We start from the raw sequence: 22,420 nt of genomic DNA on the forward strand, positions 1-22,420 counted from the left end.
GGCTGACCAGATTTATTTCCTGATGATGATGTTATAACATGTTTCCCTTTGTCGTTTCCCCACACAGATATCCCTGTCTTTCCAACCATTACGGCCACAGTGACTTTTCAAGAGTTCCGCTACGACGAGTTTGAGCAGTCCATCTTCACCATTCCCAATGAGTACAAAGAGGACCCCAGCCGCTTCCCTGACCTTTAACCCCTTTGGCTGGACACTGGAAAGTGGTCACCTATGAAAAGGCATTGATATTTCATCAAATTGTTGTAGGAGGACAAAAATAAATTGAATGTGTGAGGTTTTAAATGGAAATGAAAATATGTTGTGCATGTAATGTTTATAAAGGGATTATGGTTAACTGACCTGTAGTAAAGCACTGAATTCACTGTATGGGACGTATGTGGAGAATAATAAATACTGTTCCACTGTAAACAACAAGTAGCTACTATCCAGAGCTTTGTTTGGAGTAGCGCTATTGAACATTGGGCACTGTTTAGATGCACTACAGCCAGTCCGTACTGGGCTGAGTTGGCCTGGGCAGCAGAGGTGGCGGACCTACTGCACCAGTCGATACTCAACCCTTTGGTACATCATCTGAAACACATCCACCTGGAAGCAATGATAGAAATGCTAATTGTACTAGAGCGGAGTTGTCTTATTCTGTTTGACTGGCAGCAAGCGTGGCATTAAGTTATTACAAGCCTTGTTTTCATATTCTACCTTTGTAAACTATGTAACAGACTGTACACTTCAGTTAATGAAAATTAACCAGGAGGTGTAAATTGTTTGAGATTACAAGTTATCTGTAGATGATTAGGTACAATGTAAATTAACTTTTTACAGGGACAGGTATGAAAAACCAGGCCTTTCCCTGCGCAAGGTGTAAATACCTCTTTTTATGATTGTATTTATATGGGAGTAGAGGTCTTCTATGACAGGAAAAGTTTCATGCAAGGGTTAGTTGTTATTTCTCCCATGAGGTCATTGGTTTGTATCGTGGTGGCAATGGATATTTTTGTACATAGAATATTGGGCTGGTGAAAGTCTCTCCAATTTAGTTTTTGTCATCTTCCCTGTATACCTGTGTGTGAGCCAAGTGTACAAAGCACTGTGAGATCTTACATCCTTGAGTTTTACAGTGTCCAAGGACTGGACTATTTGGCAGAGTTGCAGTTAGGATTTCAGGAGTGTTCATTTGTTTCAAGAACAGTTAGTCAAGTCCTGTTTGCAAGAATGTTGCTCTTTAGTTGAGGAAAAGGTCAAATCCAACAATAAGCTCAACTATGCCTTTCGTCAGGAATGAAATGGGACTTCGCTGAAGTGGTGCTCGTGGTTCTGCTGGGTGCAACAGGGTTCGCTGAGCAATTCAGCACCAGTAGACCTGGCAGAATGCTTTGTACTCTAACAAATTTTCTATTTACATTGATCGGTGGCCTATTGACGTAGCCAGTGTTTATCAAGCTTCCACGTACTACTGGTTAGTGCTGCAAACGGAAGTGTGCTTTCTTCACTTTGTGTGCTGAATGTTTTACTTCTGACCCTGGCTTTAGCGGCCAGGCCCTAATGTACACATGCATTTTCATGTCAGCTGTACAGCAATAGACCTTGTAAAAGCCTGCCACACTATTTTCATATGAAAAAAGTACTAAAATAAAAAGTCCACATCTCAATGAACTTGTGTACCATTTGTTTATCGTGCAGGTTATTGAACATATCCCACCACACAACCATAGCCATGTTAACCCAAGTTTTATTAGATCCTTTGTAAAACATGTTGCAGACAGTACAGGGTGTTCATCATAATCCACAAAACACTCATTTTGATCTACAGTATATCATCACGGGTGGGAGGATATGACTAGACACAGCAGTATTAAATACTTAAGGAGTCAATTTATCAGGATTCTAACAAAGAATAGAAAGCTGCACTGCACCAAAAACAGAATGGTACCAGGCTAAATATGATTAACAGTGAGTAAGCTGGGGACTAAACCCTGTCCTGTAAATGTTTTTAAATATACACCATTTCAGTGAGTCATTTTAGGAGAAAACAGTTCCTCTACGTTCAAGATGAGTAAAATCTTAGAGGACAAAAATAGAAAACGCTTTCAAAATTGCTCACATTCAACAGGCCCTTCAACTTAAAAAAGTACAGCAATGTGACATTTTTAAAACTGTCATCTTTTACAAAAAAGGTACTCATTTGGGCCAAATTTCTACACATGCTCACTGGTAATGTCCACTACAGAAATAAACTGGCTATTCCTAACAGAACAAGATTTTCCCTAACCGGTCTCTAAAATGCAACTCCAATAAGACTACAAAACAGCAGACACCTGCAAGTATTCATTTAAGGTTTTGAGTGATCCATGATGTCATCTGGCTGGGTCTCTCTGGGTGCACTCAGTCACTCATCTCCATGTCGTCCTCATCATGGTGGTCATCTCCGTTCTGTTTGGACTTCTTGCCACTCTCCTCTACAGGCTTCTTTTCAGACTCCTCCCGGGGCTTAGGGGATGACACCGAATCAGAGTTGCTCTTCCTCTCTTCTTCCTCTACCTCTTTTCCACTGTCATAGCCCTGCTCCTCCTCATCATAATCCCTGGTCACCTGCAAGAGCAAAGAGCTCTGAGCAACAAAAGAATGAATGGAAAATGAAACAGGTCAGTTAGTACATAACATTCAGGGTCGGTTTTCCCCAGACACAGTTTAAGCCTAGTCCTGGCTAAAAACCTATTTCGATAGACATTTAACTGATGTTAGAATGAGACGTGTTAATGAAGGAAAGTCAGTGGTTGCACACCTTGACATCTCCTTTCTCGCTGTCAGATTTACGGTCATGGTCCTTCTCCTGGTCTTTGCTCTTCTTCTTGCTGGTGGATCGTTCTCTTTCGTCTCGGCTCCGGTCTCTGACCTCTTTCCTCTCGCGATCCCTGTCCTTCTCTCGCTCTTTGTCCTTCTTTTTGTCCTTCTTGTGCCTGTGGGGGGGGGGGGACAAGAACCATTGTATTTAAACAGACAGGTACACCTACAGATTACTGCACTGTGGAGTCCAGTGTGGTTCTGAACCAGGAGGACCATCTCATGTATCACACTCACCTTCTAGGGGAAGGGGACCTGGACAATTTCCTCTTTGGGGACCTGGACTTCTTTGGTGACCGAGAGGCACTGCGGCTTCTTCTACGTCTCCTGTTGAAGACCAGATAGAGATGCGAAGGAAACCAATTAATTACAATTTGAGAAATGGTTTTCCTTCACAAAATGTTTATTTAAGCATGTTAAAAAACAGCTTTGCGTTAGAATGGTGTGGGCGTATACAGGACATAAAAAATATTTATGCGAGTAGACCAGTGATTGGCCAGCTCAACCGTCTGTTTGAAATGCATGGCTGAGGTGTTTTTCTCTCTCTCCAATTCATGCTTTGGCCATAAATACGAGTCAACAACATTATTTGGGTTTGAGTTAACTTTTAAAAAGTGAGATTTTCACTGGACAGTTACTTTAATCCTATATTCCACTGGTTGTCTTTGGATTCCTGAAAAGGTCTAGAATATCAAGCGGGATCAATGCATTTAGGGCAACTATATATATATATATATATATATTTTAGCAGACGTTCTTATCCAGAGCGACATACAGTAGAGAGACCATACATTTTCATACTTTCTCCAACGCGGGAATCGAACACACAACCCTGGCATTGCAAGCGCCATGCTCTACCAACTGAGCCACACGGGACCATTGATTACCACGATTAACCATCATACCAGCAGACTCCTCCTGCATTTAAACCACTCACCGACTGATGCTTCGAGACCTTCTGGTACTGCTGTAGCTCTTAGGTGGCGTCTTGGAGCGCTTCTTAGATTTCTCCTCTTTCTTCTTATCCCTACATGAAAAACAAAGGCAAACAAAGATTTGAAGGGATCCTGATACAGGTACATAATGCATTTTCCTGACCCCCGCTGTGAATAAAAACACTAGATGGACACACCTGGATTTGCTGCGTCTGCCCCTCTCTCTGGAGTGGGACTTCCTTCTGCGGGGGCTCTTCGACCGCCTCCAGCTCCTCGAGTGCGACCTCCGTCGAGACCTGCTCTTCGATCGCCTGCAATCAGATTAGACTGTTTTTAAAAACCAGAACTCAAAGCTGTCCCAACTAATCCATGCACTCAAACTCAAGTTTGCCAATATCAACTCATGAATATACAGGTAAAGTGGGGCTAACATTCAGCACATGCCCAAAATTGCTGAATGTTAGCAGTTTCTCCTCAGTGGCACACCTGTGACGAGAGCGAGACCTGGACCTCCTCCGCCTTGACCGAGAGCTGGAGCGGGAATGTTTGCGCTTGTCGTCTTTCTTATCTGCAATGACATTTACCAGTTAAACAAACAAAAATATTGAATGTTCAGGAAACTCCAATGTAACACAAAACCGAAAACAAACATTACTCTTACAATGACAATGCCTGCAGATGCAAGGAAGAGCACAATAGAGGATAGGAATGAGTCAGTCAAAATACAAGGGTAATACTGCAAATATATAAAAATGGTCTAAATTAGTGAGAACTCACTTCCAGGCTCAATAGCTGCAGAGATGAGAGACTGGGCCTCTCTGACCCTCTTCATGGCAGCCTCAATCTCCTTGTTGGAGTCATTCTTCATACCATGATTAACCATCATACCAGCAGCCATTGGATTCATCCTGCAATGGTGAAAATAATAACAATAAGTGCCATTTAGCAGACACTTTTATCCAAAGCGAATTAGTCATATGCACATATTTTACATATGGCTGGCCCCGGAACTCGAACCCACAACCCTGATTGTGCAAGCGCCATGCTCTACCAATGGAGCCATACAGGACCACATAAAACCCAGTTAGTCACACAGAAATAATACAGATGACTTTACCACATATTCAATAACGGTTTGAAAAATATTCTTTAGACTGGTTAGAATTGGGAGTGATAGTTACTTAGTAGGATCCATGGATTGCATAAGCTTCAGAAAGTCAGCAGAGAGGGCCTAAAATAGAGAACACAAATGCATAGCTACATAAATGTGATAATTCCACCAATAGGTTATCAGAAAAGGTGTTGTGCTGTTAATGTTATAACCTAGAGCTGTTTTAAAAGTACAAAGAGTAGTGTAGAAAGTAGCCATGTCCAACCTGAGGGTTCATGTTGCCAGACATGCCCATGGCAACCATGGGATCCATGTTGGGATTTCCAAGAGCTGAAAGGGGCACACCTCCCATCTGCCAGAACAAGGGATACATTAGACAAATCGTCTTTTCAGCTACTTTTTTGCTGTGAAGAAAATGGGGCCTTACATGGTTACAGTTAATAGGTCTCAATACGACACCAATAGATACACAGTCCCTGCAAAACACTTACAGACGTCAAATGATTTGGAGTGGGGAGAAGGCCCCCTCCAGGCATGCATCCCGCCACAGCGTTTGCTGGTGCCAGCAGTGACAGAGCTTTAGACTCATCAGGAATCACTCCTGGAGAAAAACACAGAATCAGTACAGGTCTCCGCAAACATACACCACACTCAAACAGAGCCACAGACAGACCACCTCAGGCTAACTACTCTTACTACAATAGATATGTAGCAAGATATACATTCCATTTTGTGATGTCTGAAAATGTTGGTCGCTGACTTGTTTAGTATGATTTCAGAATACTACTACGAGAACAAAGTCACAATACACACTGTGGTCAACACTTCCAAGATTGTATCACCTGTACTTGTTTTTTAAGTCATGAACCAAACGTAAGCAAGCACAGCCAGTTGTCCAGTGGGATGTGCTCTCAAGTTTCATTAGATGTTTTATGAACAAGCGATACGCGTCGGCTGCTTCGCTACAAAGCACACAAAAACATCAAGATACACAAAACAAAGTTCATGATTTTGGCGTCAACAGCAGGGAACAGTTCATTACTTTTGCCTCAAACACTTACCATTACATTAAATAAAAAAATGCTCAACCAAATTCTGTTTTCTGGGCATTTGCTGATGGCTTCTTTCTTCCAAAGAGCCTACAACACTTGACTGGCTACTGTATTCACCAGGTACAGTGTTGTAAAGTTTAACTTAACTTACAGAAATGCTGACAAGGAAAAAAAACACAATTACAGAATAGGCTCTTATAAATAACGGAAAATTCCAGCAAAAGGCCGAATACAATGGTGCCCAATGCTGAAGGAAAATATTATACAATAGTTAAATAAAAAGGAAAATCTTATGAGATGATCCATGGGTGTGCAATCTGAAATTAAGCTAATTTCAAATCAAACAACTTTTCATATTTACAGAGAAATGACAGAAAGGACACTTGAGAAACAGGATAAGCTGCAGAAGACAAAACTGTTGGGTGGCATTTTCAGCAGGGCCTGGTATATAGGGCTGGCTGAACCAGGAAAAAGAACTGTAAAACACAACAACAAAAAGAAAAACCACCGTTAAACGTTTGTCTTACTGAACCCTTTCAGAGTCAAGTGGAGAGGATCATTATAAAGCATTTCACTGCAACAACAACCAGAGTTATTTTACCTGCAGTATATGTGGGAATGGAGATGCACATATATAAAAGGACTGAAACACTGCTATTCAAATTGGATGGGTTAAGGTAAAAAAAAACATAAGCATGTGAATCTTCATAATCATGACCAAAATGGTGTTCAGAATCTTCCAGGACTGTAGCTGGAATTAACTAAATTGATGTAGACCTAGTACTATACAAATCTACTCTGGCATGCATAGCTGCAATTAATTTACCTTTGCATGCTTCCTTTAGCTGATTAGATGCAAACCCACTACTGATTGTGACCATCATCAAACTTTAAATCTCTTAAGGGTCCAGATTTGAGATTGTTGATATGCGGGACAGGGAGAGCCCTCGGGCCCTGCTATTGCTATGGTTCATTGAGTGGTTACCCTTATAATGAAAAGAATGCCTTGGACATAGAGAAAGAGAGTTAATCTTTACAGCAGAACAGTGGGAAGGGACTCGTGAGTCGAGTGGCCATTTATTTGTCTAATATCCTGATGGTTGTAGAGGACCCTTTTCAGTCAGCATGGAAGGGGTTCTGCAAATGCCTTGTCCACTATGAAAACCACAACACAAATGACAGAGAGAGAAGTTTAAAAAAATAAAAATATGCTCGAACAGCAAGATTACACATATATTCCCCTTTTACCCCTAGTATATTTCCAAATAAATGCAACAATCCAAATAGTGTGTATGGTTTTGGATGTAGCATCGGGTTTGGTTAAGCTTTGCTAGTTCATATAGTACGTTGGAAAACATTAGTAATAGGACAATGATCACCAACCTTCTGCAAATGGGACAACAATCAGGGCTCTGTCCACGAAGACGGTGTTGGTCAGATGCTGGGACACTCCAACCGACTCAGTCTCAAGGAACTTTACAAAACAGACACGTGAAGTCACAGGCAAGGGAGATTCACTGGAAGAAAATACAAATTTGTTGTGCAAGAAATACAAAGATTCTCGACATAAGGTAACAGAAACAAGGTTCTAACAGTGGTTAGTATAGCTTATTCGTGAAAACAAATGCTCACTAATCACTTTTCTAATGAAGCATCTTGTATGTTACAATTGGGAAGAGATGAAAGAACATATCTCTTGCAGTCTTTTCTTTGCCACGAGAGCTTCAGAGGGATGATCAAGAAGTCTCCTAATTCCTACCTTAACTGCAGTGCAGCCAGGTGTAATTCGACAGGTGAAAAACAGCAAAGCACAGAACACATCAATTAGGCTAGCTCCTACTACCCTGCCCGGTTATTTCATAGCAAGGCGAGGGTAATTCAAAGATTCAGAACAGTTTCTGCTTCCAGTTTATTTGGTCAACTCAGGAGATTATATTAAATTACGAAAAATAATAATTAAGTTTAATATTATAACAATTAAGTATTCTAATTATATGGATCAACTACCATTGACTGCACTGCAGGCCTGCTTTGTTTTTCGGTAGTTGGTATAATTTAGCTAGTTTACTAGTTAGCCAATGTTCCATATAGGTAGTGTGGGGAAGTTCGTATATATCGTCTCCATTAAAATTGATGCAACAGCATTTACTACAAAATTAACTCGTTAACCATCACCCATCGTTAACTAGCTAACGTTAGCTAGCTAAATTGAGAGCGTACAGACAAGTAACGTTAGGCGCGAGCTAGGCTCATCCGTATCAATGGCGCGAGTGTGCTATGCTAGTTAAGGTATAATATGGCCGCACAGGCCCCAAATAGCACTATGACCATTTTTTTTTAAATTGAAAATGTAGCTAGCTATGTCGCTAGCCAGCTAACTACATTGTTTCATATTCAGAATACTCACTCGGGTGGAAATAACTTAAGCTCTTCAATATTTCCCAGAAATCCGAAGAGAGTTCTCATCTGTTCGGAGGTGGTGCTCGGAGACACATTTGTCACTTGAATAACGTTCGTCATTTTCCACGAATAGTTTTTCAATTTGAAACGCACAAAAGTCAAGCTAGATGTAAGAACCCAGCTAAATTAGCATCTAAAGAACTTAAATTAGAATTGTGCTGTCAAACAACTAGCTAGCTGCTACACACAATTGAATTCCCAACGCCATTAGCTAGAATATATTGTAGCTAGGTCTTCTTGATTCAGACATATGATATGGCCTACCCGCCCTCCGTATGATAGGCGTGGCAGTGCTGACGTACTGGTGGTATGGCAAATTCTATTTTTCCAAATAAATTATTCCCCAATTTACCATTAACTGTTCTTGTATACTGTTTCACTTATAGTAGCTACTTAGATATCACTTTGTGCGTTTTGTCAGGTTTAGTAAAACAGTCGGCGGAAGAAGCAATGAACTAATGCTGCGTTCAAAACAACTGGAAGTCAGTGATATTTAGGTCGGAAAAATCGGAGCTCTAGAATGAGCACCCGAATTCCTGACTTGGAATTCCGAGTCTGATAACCGTTCAAAACGATTTTTCCTAGTTGGAGCTCGTTTTTTCCCCGACGTCCCAGTTGACTAGAACTCACTCGGAGATTACCGAGACACCAGTTGTTATGAACGCGGCATCAATCTAGGGGCGTGATTTAAACGTCATCACCGGAAGTGGCATTTAGATTAGTGTGACAAGCTAGCTACAAAACATCTTATCTATAGTATGAATACCAATTTCATGCAATCTTTTATTTTTATTTTAAGTTGACAAGCTATATAGTCACCAGGGGAATAATTTGCGGCCCTCACCGTGTTCGTGACATGCATTTTGTCTGTACAAACCTGTTGCTTCCAAAATGTGCATCTTTAACTGAGCTAGAGTTAGCTAGCTTGATAATACTGTACCACATAACAATGAGGTTAGGTTATACACATCTTTGACTGTACTCTCGTTGGTACCAGTCTGCCTGCTCCAACTCAGCTGTCACAACTTTCTCTGTATTATCGAGAGTTCTCCAACACGGTGAGTTAATACATGTGTACTGTTTTCTTGTTCTTTACTGTTGCATGGCCACATGCATGGCCACACTCCGTCACATTACATTACAAACAAGTCATTGGAGGAAGGATTCTTCTGTTTTAGCTCGGTCTGAACATTAATACACACCGCTTGCGGTACGATTTTGGAAGCATAAGGACCTTATCTTTCATATCAGCAAGAAACAATTTTGAAAAAAAACCGTTATTGATAGTTTTTTTTTTTTTAATAGGGTTAGAGTTCCTACATGACTATATGTCCATGTTACAGCACGTGTTTACAGATGACAGACAAGAGGAACCATTTGTTCTAAGTACCTATCTCGCATGCTCTGAAATGTGTTGTCACTGAATACTATCGGCTCCAACTGTGGTAAAGCCGGTTAAAACAATCTATAGTGTGTATTTAGCATGTGAAATTATTTTTGATGTGATATGAAAGTAAAGGGATTTGTTTCTTGAACCGTATCGTATTTGAGAAATGATTTACGTTTAAATGGAGTATTTGGCTGTTTTGTCTGCCAGAGGCAGTCTACTGCTGAAAATAACATGTAAGGTCCTTGGAGCTTCAGGAGTAATGGTAACGTTAGGCTCCTTAAGAGTACATCTTGGGCTAGGTCATTGCATGCTGAATTACATGGTAGCCGAATGCAAGCATTGGAAGACACTGTTTGCATGAAAATCTCCAATATTGTCAAACTCAGCTTAGCTCTTCACACTGTTGCAAGAAATGCTGTGTTATTTTTTTAAGAGCATGACATTATTCAGCTACTTTGTATTCTGGATGCATTTATTTTGCATTAGCTACACCACATTTCTTGCATGTGATAATAATGAACACTTTGTACATTTCAACTAAGGTAGACTGACCTTAGTAATTCATTCCTTTTATAGGAAAAGGACTTTGCAACCTTGTCAGGGTGTGGACGAGACTAGTAAATGAATGGCTCCTTTCTGAAACCAACACGGCACAATAAGGATTCAGCATGTTAAACTCAGGGTTCATCCCCATATTCTTCAAACTGAGACAATAACAGAGCTTGTGCATTCATCTGTGGGAGTCACAGCATGGGTATCCTGAGGGTTCTAGTCAACACTATGGGTAGAGTCAGCACCTTCAGGTCCTATCAGTTTGTCCTCCTCCTCACGGCAGCGCTGGCCGTTGTAGCCTTCTACTTCTTTGGCTCGGAGAGGCATGATTTCTCCAGCACCACCAAGCGCATCAAGCAGACCCAGGCCAGCCACAACACCAACCGGAACGACGCAGACCTTTCCCTGGACACCAGGCTGGTGCACCCTGAGAGAGGAGAGTTGGAGAGGGATAGAGAGGAGGGTGAAGTCAGGGCTAGGAGGGCAGACAGTGGGCATGAGGTCAGCCAGTACTACCATGCCCTCATGATGTTCACGAAGGTGGACAAGAGCCGAAGCCTGCAGGAGAAGTTCCGGGTGGCCATGTTATCCATGGCGAAATACAGCCTCTTCCTGGACAAAGAGGTGCTTGTCCTTCATTTTGTGAGCGATGAGGCCAGCCGAGAGCTGGGCGAGAGGATGCTCCCTGAGCTGCTCCTCGTTGGAACTTTTCAGTATGAGGTAAGTCTGTTTGAAGCCCTGATGCATCTCTTACCAGGATTACCACTCACCGGTCAGTATGTGTGCTTGTGTTACATGGAATGTTAGTCCTAAGCTGTGGAGTCTAGAGTTCAAACCTTAAATTTAGGCTTAATCCCTCACCTGGCAAACACAAGCTTTGTTTGGAGGAGCGTACTGGCAGGTAATTGCACAAATGTACTGTGAATAGTTTAACACAGGGGGGCAGTGTTGCCTTTCCAAAACATCATAGTTTAGAAATCCCCCTCTACTGCTTTCTTTTCTCCCTTCAGCCACTGGGAGGATTAAGCTGTACCTGATACAGAGAAAAGAGATCACTTTATTGGTAAATTGCACACGAGGTCCAACCTAAATTAGACTTCCGCATTTAACCCAACCCCTCTGACAGATAGACCGAAAGAAGTGTGTATCTCCGTCTATGTATACTATACAGTGCATTCAGAAAGTATTCAAACACCTTGACTTTTTCCACTCTTACATTACAGCCTTATTCTAAAATGGATTAATTCCTCAGTCTACACACAATACCACTGACAAAGCGAAAAGTTTTAGAAATGTTTGCAAATGTATAAAAAAGAAACATACCTTATTTACAACTTGATTGGCGTCCACTGGCGTCTTCACTATTATTCTACAATGTAGAAAATAGTCAAAGAAAAACCCTTGAATGAGTAGGTGTCCAAATGTTTCACTGGTACTGTCTATATAGTGTCATCTCATTCATGCAGACTAACCCAGTGGTTTCAAACACACATAATTAAATGAATATCCAGCTTCCACCACAGAAACAAATCACTCTCTATGACACGCACAGTCACTAATGGGATGACTGTGATGGCCTGTGGGCATGTTGACATGGTTGTCTGCAAATCCTCACCTAATTTCTGTAGTTATTCATCTCTCAGGAGAACCACTGTCCTGTGTTGGCCATGTGACTCCCTGACTGTTTAGTGACAACTGTCTGAGACCCCTCTAAATGAAACAAACAACTCCTACTATCCCACTGCCGGGAGCCATGCTCATTACAGCCTCTCTGACCCACACTCACATAAACTCAGCAAAAAAAGAAATGTTCTTTTTTCAGGACCCTGTCTTTCAAAGATAATTTGTAAAAATCCAAATAACTTCACAGATCTTCATTGTAAAGGGTTTAAACACTGTTCCCCATGCTTGTTCAATGAACCATAAACAATTAATGAACATGCACCTGTGGAACGGTCGTTAAGACACTAACAGCTTACAGATGGTAGGCAATTAAGGTCACAGTTATGAAAACTTAGGACACTAAAGAGGCCTTTCTACTGACTCTGAAAAACACCAAAAGAAATATGCCCAGGTAACATCTCACAGCAAGAACTGGCAAATATGGTGCAGTCCATGAAGAGATGCACTGCAGTACTTAATGCAGCTGGTGTCCACACTTTTGATTTTGACCCCCTTTTGTTCAGGGACACATTATTCAATTTCTGTTAGTCACATGTCTGTGGAACTTGTTCAGTTTGTCTGTTGTTGAATCTTGTTATCTTCATACAAATATTTACACATGTTAAGTTTGCTGAAAATAAACGCAGTTGACAGTGAGAGGACGTTTCTTTATTTTGCTGATTTTACATACAGACATATATGTATGAGTTACACACTGTAACAAGCGTGTGTGTTTGCATACGTGTATATGCTTGTGTGGCCTTGTTGACACTAGAGCAGTCCATGTGCTCTGAAGGAAAGTGTTTTTTAGTTTTTCCCAGTCCTAGTCCCATGGGTTCTGGCCAGATTTCTGTCTTTATGATTTGTTAGTCAATGGGTACAAGCATGGGACAGGACATGGGACTTTCCACGATGACCGTGGTTGGTTTACTGCAGGCTCTCATGACGTAGAGGGGTGACTGTCCGTGACCCTAGTCCCCCTGTTCAGTGGACTGGAGTCAGCCAGCCAGGAAAAGCTGAGAGGAAGCTTTGCTCAATGTGGGCTTCCCTTCTCAAAACAGTGCAGCTGGACAAAACCAAATCGCTGGCAAAATTCTGTTCTTATTAATAGATTTGTATCTAACACTCCGTTTCTTGTCTTTTTGTATATTTTGAGTGTACTGTATTAGCTAATGTTAGCTACATGGTTAGGCCTATATGGCTTTTTTTAAATTGGAAACATTCTTCTCAACAAAGCGCATGTTTGACTCTGATTTGGATAGGAAACTGTTATTATCTACCCAACAAGGTGACTGGAAAGCTGAGTAGATTTGACAAGGACCCTCAGATCCTCAAAGTTCTGCAGCTGCACCATTGAGAGAATCTTGACTGGCTGCATCACCGCTTGGTATGGCAATTGCCTGGCATCCGACCTTAAGGCGCTACAGATACAGAGGGTAGTGCATACGGCCCAGTACATCACTGAGGCCGAGCTCCCTGACATCCAGGAACTCCATACCAGGCGGTGTGAGAGGAAGTCCCAAAAAATTGTCAGACTCCAGCCACCCAAGTCACAATCTCTGCTACCACGTGGCAAATGGTACCGGATCACGGATTTTGGGATCAAAAGGCTCTTGAACAGATTCTATCCCCAAGCCATAAGATTGCTGAACAGTTAATCAAATGGCTACCCTGACTAAACTCAGCAAAACAAGAAACATCCTCTCACTGTCAACTGTGTTTATTTTCAGCAAACTTAACATGTGTAAATACTTGTATGAACATAACAATATTCAACAACTGAGACAAACTGAACAAGTTCCACAGACATGTGACTAACAGAAATTGAATAATGTGTCCCTGAACAAAGAGGGGGGTCAAAATCAAAAGTAACAGTCAGTAGCTGGTGTGTCTAAGTACTGCAGTGCATCTCCTCCTCATGGACTGCAGCAGATTTGCCAGTTTTTGCTGTGAGATGTTACCACACTCTTCCACCAAGGCACCTGCAAGTTCCCGGACATTTCTGGGGGGGGTGCTCAATGGGATTGTGATCCGGGCTCTTCGCTGGCCATGGCAGAACACTGACATTCCTGTCTTGTAGAAAATAACGGACAGAACGAGCAGTATGGCTGGTGGCATTGTCATGCTGGAGGGTCATGTCAGGATGAGCCTGCAGGAAGGGTACCACATGAGGGAGGAAGATGTCTTCCCTGTAACACACAGCGTTGAGATTGCCTGCAATGACAACAAGCTCAGTCCGATGATGCTGTGACACACCGCCCCAGACCATGATGGCCCCTCCACCTCCAAATTCGATCCCGCTTCAGAGTACAGGCCTCGGTGTAACGCTCATTCCTTCGACGATAAACGCGAATCCGGCCATCACCCCTGCACTGTCTCTATGCGCACTCACTGGACTCGTCCCACATACTCACACATGCTACACTGACACCCCAACGCGCACACACACACACACTACATACACTAACACACACAAAACATACAGACATGCATATTAACACTCGCACACATAAAACACACACACATTCATATTGACACACACACTCTTTCACACTCTTCACATACACCTCTGCTACTCTATCCTGATTGCCTAGTCACTTTTACCCCTAACTACATGTACATATTACCTCAATTACAATGAACTTCACTGAACAAAATATTAATGCAACATGTAAAGTGTTGGTCCAATTTTTCATGAGCTGAAATAAAAGATCCCAGAAATGTTCCATACCCACAAAAAGCTTGGCTGACTCCACCTGTCAGCGACGGGTGTGGCTGAATAGCAGAATCCACACATTTTGAAGAGGTGTCCACATGCTTTTGTGTGTGTCTATGTTTTTGTGACAAAAACCAAACACATTAATTTGAAAATAGAGCAATTATTTTTGCCAGAAGCTTTACTGAACTTTTCACTTTGGCTAGCTTAGTAACCAGAAGAAAAAAAATCTACAGAATCAACATTTCTCCTCTTGTTTTAACTTGACACAACAAATTTGTCGTCATAAAAATTAGCTGTTTGAACATCTAAAATTTAGCGATTTACGGGACAGGAATACAATCCATGTTAATGTTTTTAGATTTAATTTTAACGTACATTTTTCATGGGATTTTTTTTATTGGGGTTATTTAACTATATATATATATATATATATATATATATTAGTGTGTACCTTAAAAGGTATGGCATGGATCAGAAAACCAGTCAGTATGTGGTGTGACCACAATTTGCCCCATGCAGCACGATAAATCTCCTTCACACTCCTCTTCAATGGCTGTGCGAAGTTTCTGGATATTGGCGGAACTGGATCACGCTGTCAAACACGTTGATCCAGAGCATCCTAAACATGCTCAATGGGTGACATGTCTGAGTATGCAGACCCTGAAAGAACTGGGAAATTTTCAGCATCCAGGAATTGTGTACAGATTGTTGCGACATGGGGCTGTGCATTATCATGGTGAAACATGAGGTGATGGCTGCGGATGAATGGCACGACAATGGACCTCCAGGATCTCGTCACGGTATCTCTGTGCATTCAAATTGGCATCGATAAAATGCTATTGTGTTCATTGTCTGTAGCTTAGGCCTGCCCACACCATAACCCCGCCGCTACCATGCGGCACTCGGTTCACAATGTTGACATCAGCAAAGATCTTGCCCACACAACGCCATACACGTCGTCTGCGGTTGTGAGGCCGGTTGGACGTACTGCCAAATTCTCTAAAACAATGTTGGAGGCGGCATATGGTAGAGAAAATAATATTTGATTCTCTGGCAACAGCTCAGCATGCTCCCTCAAAATGTAGACATCTGTGGCATTGTGTTGTGTGGAATATTTATGGGATCTTTTTATTTAAGCTCATGAAACATGGGACCAACACTTTACATGTTGCGTTTTATATTTTTGTTGAGTATAGATATAAAGTATGTAGAAAATCTGATGGACCTACAGTTGAAGTCGGAAGTGGAAGTTTACATACACTTGGGTTGAAGTCATTAAAACTCGTTTTTCAACCACTCCACGAATTTCTTGTTAACAAACTATAGTTTTGGCAAGTCAGTTAGGACAACTACTTTGCATGACACAAGTCATTTTTCCAACAATTGTTTACACACAGATTATTTCACTTATAATTCACAGTATCACAATTCCAGTGGGTCAGAAGTTTACATACACTAAGTTGACTGTGCCTTTTTAAACAGCTTAGAAAATTCCATAAAATGTCATGGCTTTAGAAGCTTCTGATAGGCTAACATCATTTGAGTAAATTGGAGGTGTACCTGTGGATGTATTTCAAGGCCTACCTTCAAACTCAGTGCCTCTTTGCTTGACATCATGGGAAAATCAAAAGAAATCAGCCAAGACCTCAGAAAATAAATTGAAGACCTCCACAAGTCTGGTTCATCCTCGGGAGCAATTTCCAAACACCTGAAGGTACCACGTTCATCTGTACAAACAATAGTACGCAAGTATAAACACCATGGGACCTCGCAGCCGTCATACCGCTCAGGAATGAGACGCATTCTGTCTCCTAGAGATGAACGTACTTTGGTGCGAAAAGTGCAAATCAATCCCAGAACAACAGCAAAGGACCTTGTGAAGATGCTGGAGGAAACGGATACAAAAGTAGCTATATCCACAGTAAAACAAGTCCTATATCGACATTACCTGAAAGGCCGCTTAGCAAGGAAGAAGTCACTGCTCCAAAACCGTCATAAAAAAAGCCAGACTACGGTTTGCAACTGCACATGGGGACAAAGATCGTACTTTTTTGAAGAAATGTCCTCTTGTCTGATTTAACAAAAATAACTGTTTGGCCATAATGACCATCGTTATGTTTGGAGGAAAAAGGGTGATGCTTGCAAGCCGAGGAACACCATCCCAACCGTGAAGCACAGGGGTGGCAGCATCATGTTGTGCGGGTGCTTTGCTGCAGGAGGGACTGGTGCACTTCACAAAATAGATGGCATCATGAGGGAGGAAAATTATGTGAATATATTGAAGCAACATCTCAAGACATCAGTCAGGAAGTTGAAGCTTGGTCGCAAATGGATCTTCCAAATGGACAATGACCCCAAGCATACTTCCAAAGTTGTGGCAAAATGGCTTAAGGACAACAAAGTCAAGGTATTGGAGTGGCCATCACAAAGCCCTGACCTCAACCCTATAGAAAATTTGTGGGCAGAACTGAAAAAGTGTGTGCGAGCAAGGAGGCCTACAAACCTGACTCAGTTACACCAGCTCTGTCAGGAGGAATGGGCCAAAATCCACCCAACTTATTGTGAGAAGCTTGTGGAATGCTACCCAAAATCTTTGACCCAAGTTAAACAATGTAAAGGCAATGCTACCAAATAATAATTGACTGTATGTAAACTTCTGACCCACTGGGAATGTGATGAAAGAAATAAAAGCTGGAATAAATCATTCTATCAACTATTATTCTGACATTTCACATTCTTAAAATAAAGTGGTGATCCTAACTGACCTAAGACAGGGAATTTTTACTCTGATTTAAATGTCAGGAATTGTGAAAGACTGAGTTTTTAAATGTATTTGGCTAAGGTGTATGTAAACTTCCGACCTCAACTCTACATGTTTGAGTCACTCAGATGGTGTAGCACGAAATTAGTTTTAAAACATCAAATTTTTTAAAATTTACGGTCAGCGAGTGCACCATTGGCCACGCCCACCACCTAAGCCCCATTTTGATCCAGAAAAAGCCCTGTTATAATACAGTAGGTGAGGTTATTTTTTTTCTCTAATGCTTTCTTTTGCCATCCTTTTTCTTTATGTTGTGCTCGATGATGTCGAAATAGAATGTAAGTAGGAAGTTGGTACAGGACAATTTGAGGAGTATAACTGTAATAAGAGGACATCTGAGGAATCTCCTACACTTTTCCTGTATTATTTAGTACATGTGGGTTGTTGGGAGGAGTTCTGCCCCATCTTGTTTACTATCTGAATTATTCATCCATAGCTCTTAAAAAATAACTTAATCTATTAAATATACAAGTAAAATCTATAAATGAACATCATTAATGTTACATTTTCTGCTCTCATTCCCGCATTTTCTGTGCCCAGGCGCTCTCAGCTGTATGTCATTTGGGAAAGGCAATATCACCATTTGTTGGGTTAAGAATTTTGAATTGATTGAATCCAATGTTAATGTGATGAAGGTCTGTAATTGCACTGTGGCTAGTGGGTAGCTTACATAACACTTATGTACTGGAAAATGGGCTTATGTAAGAGTTCCCTTTTTCCAAAGCTAGGTCTAGGTGCTGTTCCACAATGCCATCTCCAGGGCTGTTTTATTGCCAGATGTACGGTAGGGAAGGCTTACCTTAATCGCTTATGGAACATTAAATGATGTCTGCACATCCCAAGCACACAGATCTGATTTAAATAGGTCTCCCTTATTGCCTAATCCCATTAACCCCCCCCACACACACACCACACACACACACTTTTAATACAGTAGCATTTAACCAAGACATGATCTGGAACAATTTTGAACATATTTGTTTCTGCAGAAATAAATATATGTAAAATCCCCTTCTAATCTGGTGGGAGATCCACATGATCTGACTGGGGAATGCGGACCGGTTCTGCTTCTCAGCCAAATCCCTGCACTGCACCATGGGATTAGGGCCCCTGGGGTAGCTTGGCGTGTGACCTGCTGAGGAGAGGCAGGGAGATGGGGCTCCTGGAGAGGGGAGGGTGTTTGATCGTGAGGAACCCTTATGCACATCCCCATTGCAATTAGAACAATAAGTTTATAAATGTCATGGGCATGTGTCTTGTACAATTGTCAGTATCAATTCTGAATTACTTGAATGTCTGCATGGCATGTTTCTCACATGCCTGACTGCCCTTGTTTGTGGTGAAGGTGGTGTTCCATGACGTGGGGGTCTTGAGCCAGAAACTGTTCCCCATCGTGGAGGCCATGCAGAAGCACTTCAGCGCCGGCTCTGGGGCCTACTATAGTGACGCCATCTTCTTCCTGTCAGTGGCTATGCACCACATCATGCCCACAGGTAAGAGTTACTTTAGTTACAAAGCCAAATCTGAATGATGTTCCACTACACAGTTGATACCATCAGAAGAAGATGTCTTGGTGGTCAATTTAAAAAAAAAAAAAAAAAAAAAGTTTTTAACCATTACCGTTTAAAACTATGAAGTTAAGTGTCACTCACTATATTAGTTGGGTGTGCTTTGCTCCCGAGGTCTGTATCAGATGTTTAATACTATTTTTACTTTGGATGACTCACAGAAAGTACCCCGAAGTCTATCCCAAGGTGACCAGCTCAATCTGAAGTTCTGTGCTTGGTGGATGACTAATCAAGCTAGCCTGGGTGCCAGTCTGTTTCTGTTCTCTTGCCAACTCCTTATGGAATGCTCATGCAAAACGGTTTGGATTGACAATGGAGTAGGCAAAAGCACATCTTGGGACCAGGCTAATTTGCCCTAATGGAGTCAGAATCCCAGAAGGCTGTGTGGAGTAGAGATAGCTGTCTGTCTCTCTCTCTCTTTGTCTGTGTGCACAATGGTTTATTTCCTCCGCCTCTCTCTAAAGGCCGATTTATACCCGATGTAGACGAATGATTCGGAGCACAGTGTTGCAATGTCGTAGCTCCTTGTAGTGCGCTCCGACATTCAACATACTGGTGCCACATGCCGTGCCACATGAAAATTGTAACGCGCTGTATAATTCCATGTGCAGCTGTGTAGGCAATAAAGCTCGGTTGATTCCTTGATCTGATCTGTAGGCTATGCATCAACGTAGCCTCATTTGCATTTTTTAAGCAAATATAATCTCAGCGTCAGTTCAAACAATAAACCCCCAAAAATTGGATCCTTATTATAATCCCCAGAAACATTTTTATTTATTTAGAAGTAATAACTATTGGTAAAAACAGCTGCGAGATATGTGCTTTTCCTCCCTGACTATTCTTTGCTGAAATGGGAGTGAATACTGAAGCAGCATATCAAAGGGGAATGACATGGTAGGATACACTGGGAAATATATTCATATTTAAATATGAATCAGATTATTTCAGATGGCGATGTGGGAAGCAAATCAACTTCAAAGTCACTTTAATTTCAAGATTGATGTGTTGGTTTAGCTTTGCATTAAATAAACAAACTATTTTGCATTGATAACCAAATATAATCTCAGCAACTGTTCAAACAATAAACCAAACATTGTGGCCTGATTAGAATCCCCCCCCAAAAATAAGTTTACAAGTGATATTATTCTAGGCTATTTTGAAACGTAAAATCAGATGTCATGTGCTTCTGGGGTGGCAGGTAGCCTAGCGGTTAGAGCATTGGACTAGTAACCGAAAGGTTGCAAGATCGAATCCCTGAGCTGACAAGGTAAAAATCTGTCGTCCTGCCCCTGAACAAGGCAGTTAACCCACTGTTCCTAGGCCGTCATTGAAAATAAGAATTTGTTCTTAACTGACTTGCCTAGTTAAATAAAGGTAAAATACATTTTAAAAAATTACTCTGTGACAAAAAAATCAAACATTTTATTTTTTAGCTGATATGCTGCTTCAATGTATTCGCTCCCATTTCAAATTGGGATAATATTATAGGTTACACTGGCAAATATACTTTAAGAATATGTATTCGCTCCCATTTCAAATTGGGATAATATTATAGGTTACACTGGCAAATATACTTTAAGAATATTATTTCATTATAAATTTGATTATTTCACATTGAGATCTCCAAAGCTAAAAGGCTATAGCTAGTGTGCAGTGTTTATCCAACTTGCTAGCAAGGGAAGACAATTAGAGGGACTCTTCTTTTGCTTTCACCACAAATGAGAAGACGACAAGAAAACCTCTGTCGCCCCCTTTTTAAATGTTTCTATTTGGGAGTCTGGACCAGTGAGGTATCATGTTACCAAAAGGTGATGTTGTTTTAAAAAATCTGACTCCACCCAGCGCATGCAAGTTCGTAGATCTCAGCACATGAATCTTGTAGTAGAGGGTGTAACCCTCAGTGAGCCATGACTTGATTAGTGAGTGGGCACAGATGTGCTCTCGGATGAGCGACTGAGGAGTGTTTTGCAAACACTCTCTCTCTTTATCTCTCACATGCTCATATACACTCATACATTCTCTCATTGAATTTCACACACATTCACTCTCTCTCCCTCTTACAGAAACATACAGTGCCTTCAGAAAGTATTTATACCCCTTGACTTTTGTTGTGTTACAGCCTGAATTCAAAATCTACACACAATACCCCATAATGACAAAGTGAAAACATGTTTGCTAATTTATTGAAAATGAAATACAGACCCTGAGTCAATACTTTGTAGAAGCATCTTTGGCAGCGACTACAGCTGTGAGTCTTTCGGGGTAAGCCTTTCCACACCTGGATTGTACAACAACAAATTCTTCAAGCTCTGTCAAATTGGTTGTTGATCATTGCTAGACAACCATTTTCAGGTCTTGCTATAGATTTTCAAGTAAATTTAAGTCAACTGTAACTCGGCCACTCAAGAACGTTCACTGGTGTGAATACTTTCTGAAGGCACTGTAGACTGCAAATTGATCGCAAGAAGCCCAGAGTATTTGACTAAAACATAATTTCAAGCCTTGCTTACATTTGTATACGATCACATATCCCTATTGTGCGTGTAAATGCATTGGAACAGATTTCCAAAATTAAAATCCCTTGGTGCTGATTTGCTTGTTTTTAGTCATGTCCAACAACCACAACCAAAAAAAACATGCATATGTACAGTGTATACACTATATATACGAAAGTATTTGGAGACCCCTTCAAATTAGTGGATTTGGATATTTCAGTCACATCTGTTGCTGATAAGTGTATAAAATCGAGCACAAAGCCATGCAATCTCCATGGAGAAACATTGGCAGTAGAATGGCCTTACTGAAGAGCTCAGTGACTCAGTGGCACTGTCATAAGATGCTACCTTTCCAACAGGTCAGTTCCTCAAATTTCTGCCCTGATAGAGCTGCCCCAGTCAACTGTAAGTGCTGTCATTGTGAAGTGGAAACGTCCAGGAGCAACAACGGCTCAGCAGCAAAGTGGAATGGGACCGCTGAAGCACATGGCGTATAAAAATAATCTGTACTCGGTTGCAACACTCACTACCGAGTTCCAGAGTGCTTCTGGAAGCAATGTCAGCACAAGAACTGTTCGTTGGGAGCTTCATGAAATGGGTTTCCATGGCCACACACAAGCCTAAGATCATCATGCGCAATGCCAAGCATCGGCTATACTGGTGTAAAGCTTGCAGCCATTGGAATCTGGAGCAGTGGAAACCTTTTCTCTGGAGTGATGAATCACGTTTCACCATCTGGCAGTCCGACGGACAAATCTGGGTTTGGAGGATGCCAGGAGAATACTACCTGCCCGAA

At 41.4% G+C, this 22,420-nt stretch overlaps 3 protein-coding genes across 9 annotated transcripts in view; 2 read left to right on the plus strand and 1 right to left on the minus strand.

Moving 5' to 3' along the window:
* Positions 1-1,671, plus strand: part of LOC106573859 (ankyrin repeat domain-containing protein 13C-A) — a 57,945-nt gene extending 56,274 nt beyond the window's left edge. For all 4 annotated transcript variants that reach the window (XM_045697263.1, XM_014149268.2, XM_045697264.1 and 1 more), the window contains one exon: positions 68-1,671. In XM_045697263.1, coding sequence (XP_045553219.1) covers positions 68-198 — 131 coding nt within the window. In that variant the 3' untranslated portion in view covers positions 199-1,671. The remainder of the gene's footprint in view (positions 1-67) is intronic.
* Positions 1,672-1,729: 58 nt separating this feature from the next.
* Positions 1,730-9,018, minus strand: LOC106573861 (serine/arginine-rich splicing factor 11). Of its 4 annotated transcripts, none has more exons than XM_014149272.2 (12): positions 8,365-9,018; positions 7,341-7,474; positions 5,397-5,506; positions 5,171-5,257; positions 4,976-5,025; positions 4,572-4,702; positions 4,281-4,362; positions 3,992-4,105; positions 3,797-3,886; positions 3,097-3,186; positions 2,801-2,975; positions 1,730-2,625 (listed from the first exon to the last, which is right to left on the minus strand). In XM_014149272.2, exons 1-12 carry the CDS (start codon positions 8,475-8,477, stop codon positions 2,401-2,403), a joined length of 1,401 nt encoding a protein of 466 aa, XP_014004747.1. In that variant the 5' UTR covers positions 8,478-9,018; the 3' UTR covers positions 1,730-2,400. The 4 variants fall into 4 exon arrangements, with proteins under 4 accessions (XP_014004747.1, XP_045553224.1, XP_045553223.1 ...); XM_045697268.1 differs by lacking the exon at positions 8,365-9,018 and adding an exon at positions 5,748-5,867; XM_045697267.1 differs by lacking the exon at positions 8,365-9,018 and adding an exon at positions 5,748-7,112.
* Positions 9,019-9,099: 81 nt separating this feature from the next.
* The window catches only part of xxylt1 (xyloside xylosyltransferase 1), a 111,284-nt gene continuing 97,963 nt past the window's right edge, over positions 9,100-22,420 (plus strand). The window contains exons 1-3 of the mRNA XM_014149275.2: positions 9,100-9,475; positions 10,384-11,079; positions 18,907-19,054. Of these exons, the coding sequence (XP_014004750.1) occupies positions 10,558-11,079; positions 18,907-19,054 (670 nt within the window). The 5' untranslated portion in view covers positions 9,100-9,475; positions 10,384-10,557. The remainder of the gene's footprint in view (positions 9,476-10,383; positions 11,080-18,906; positions 19,055-22,420) is intronic.

Source organism: Salmo salar, chromosome ssa16 (assembly GCF_905237065.1).
Source record: "Salmo salar chromosome ssa16, Ssal_v3.1, whole genome shotgun sequence".
NCBI lineage: Eukaryota > Metazoa > Chordata > Actinopteri > Salmoniformes > Salmonidae > Salmo > Salmo salar.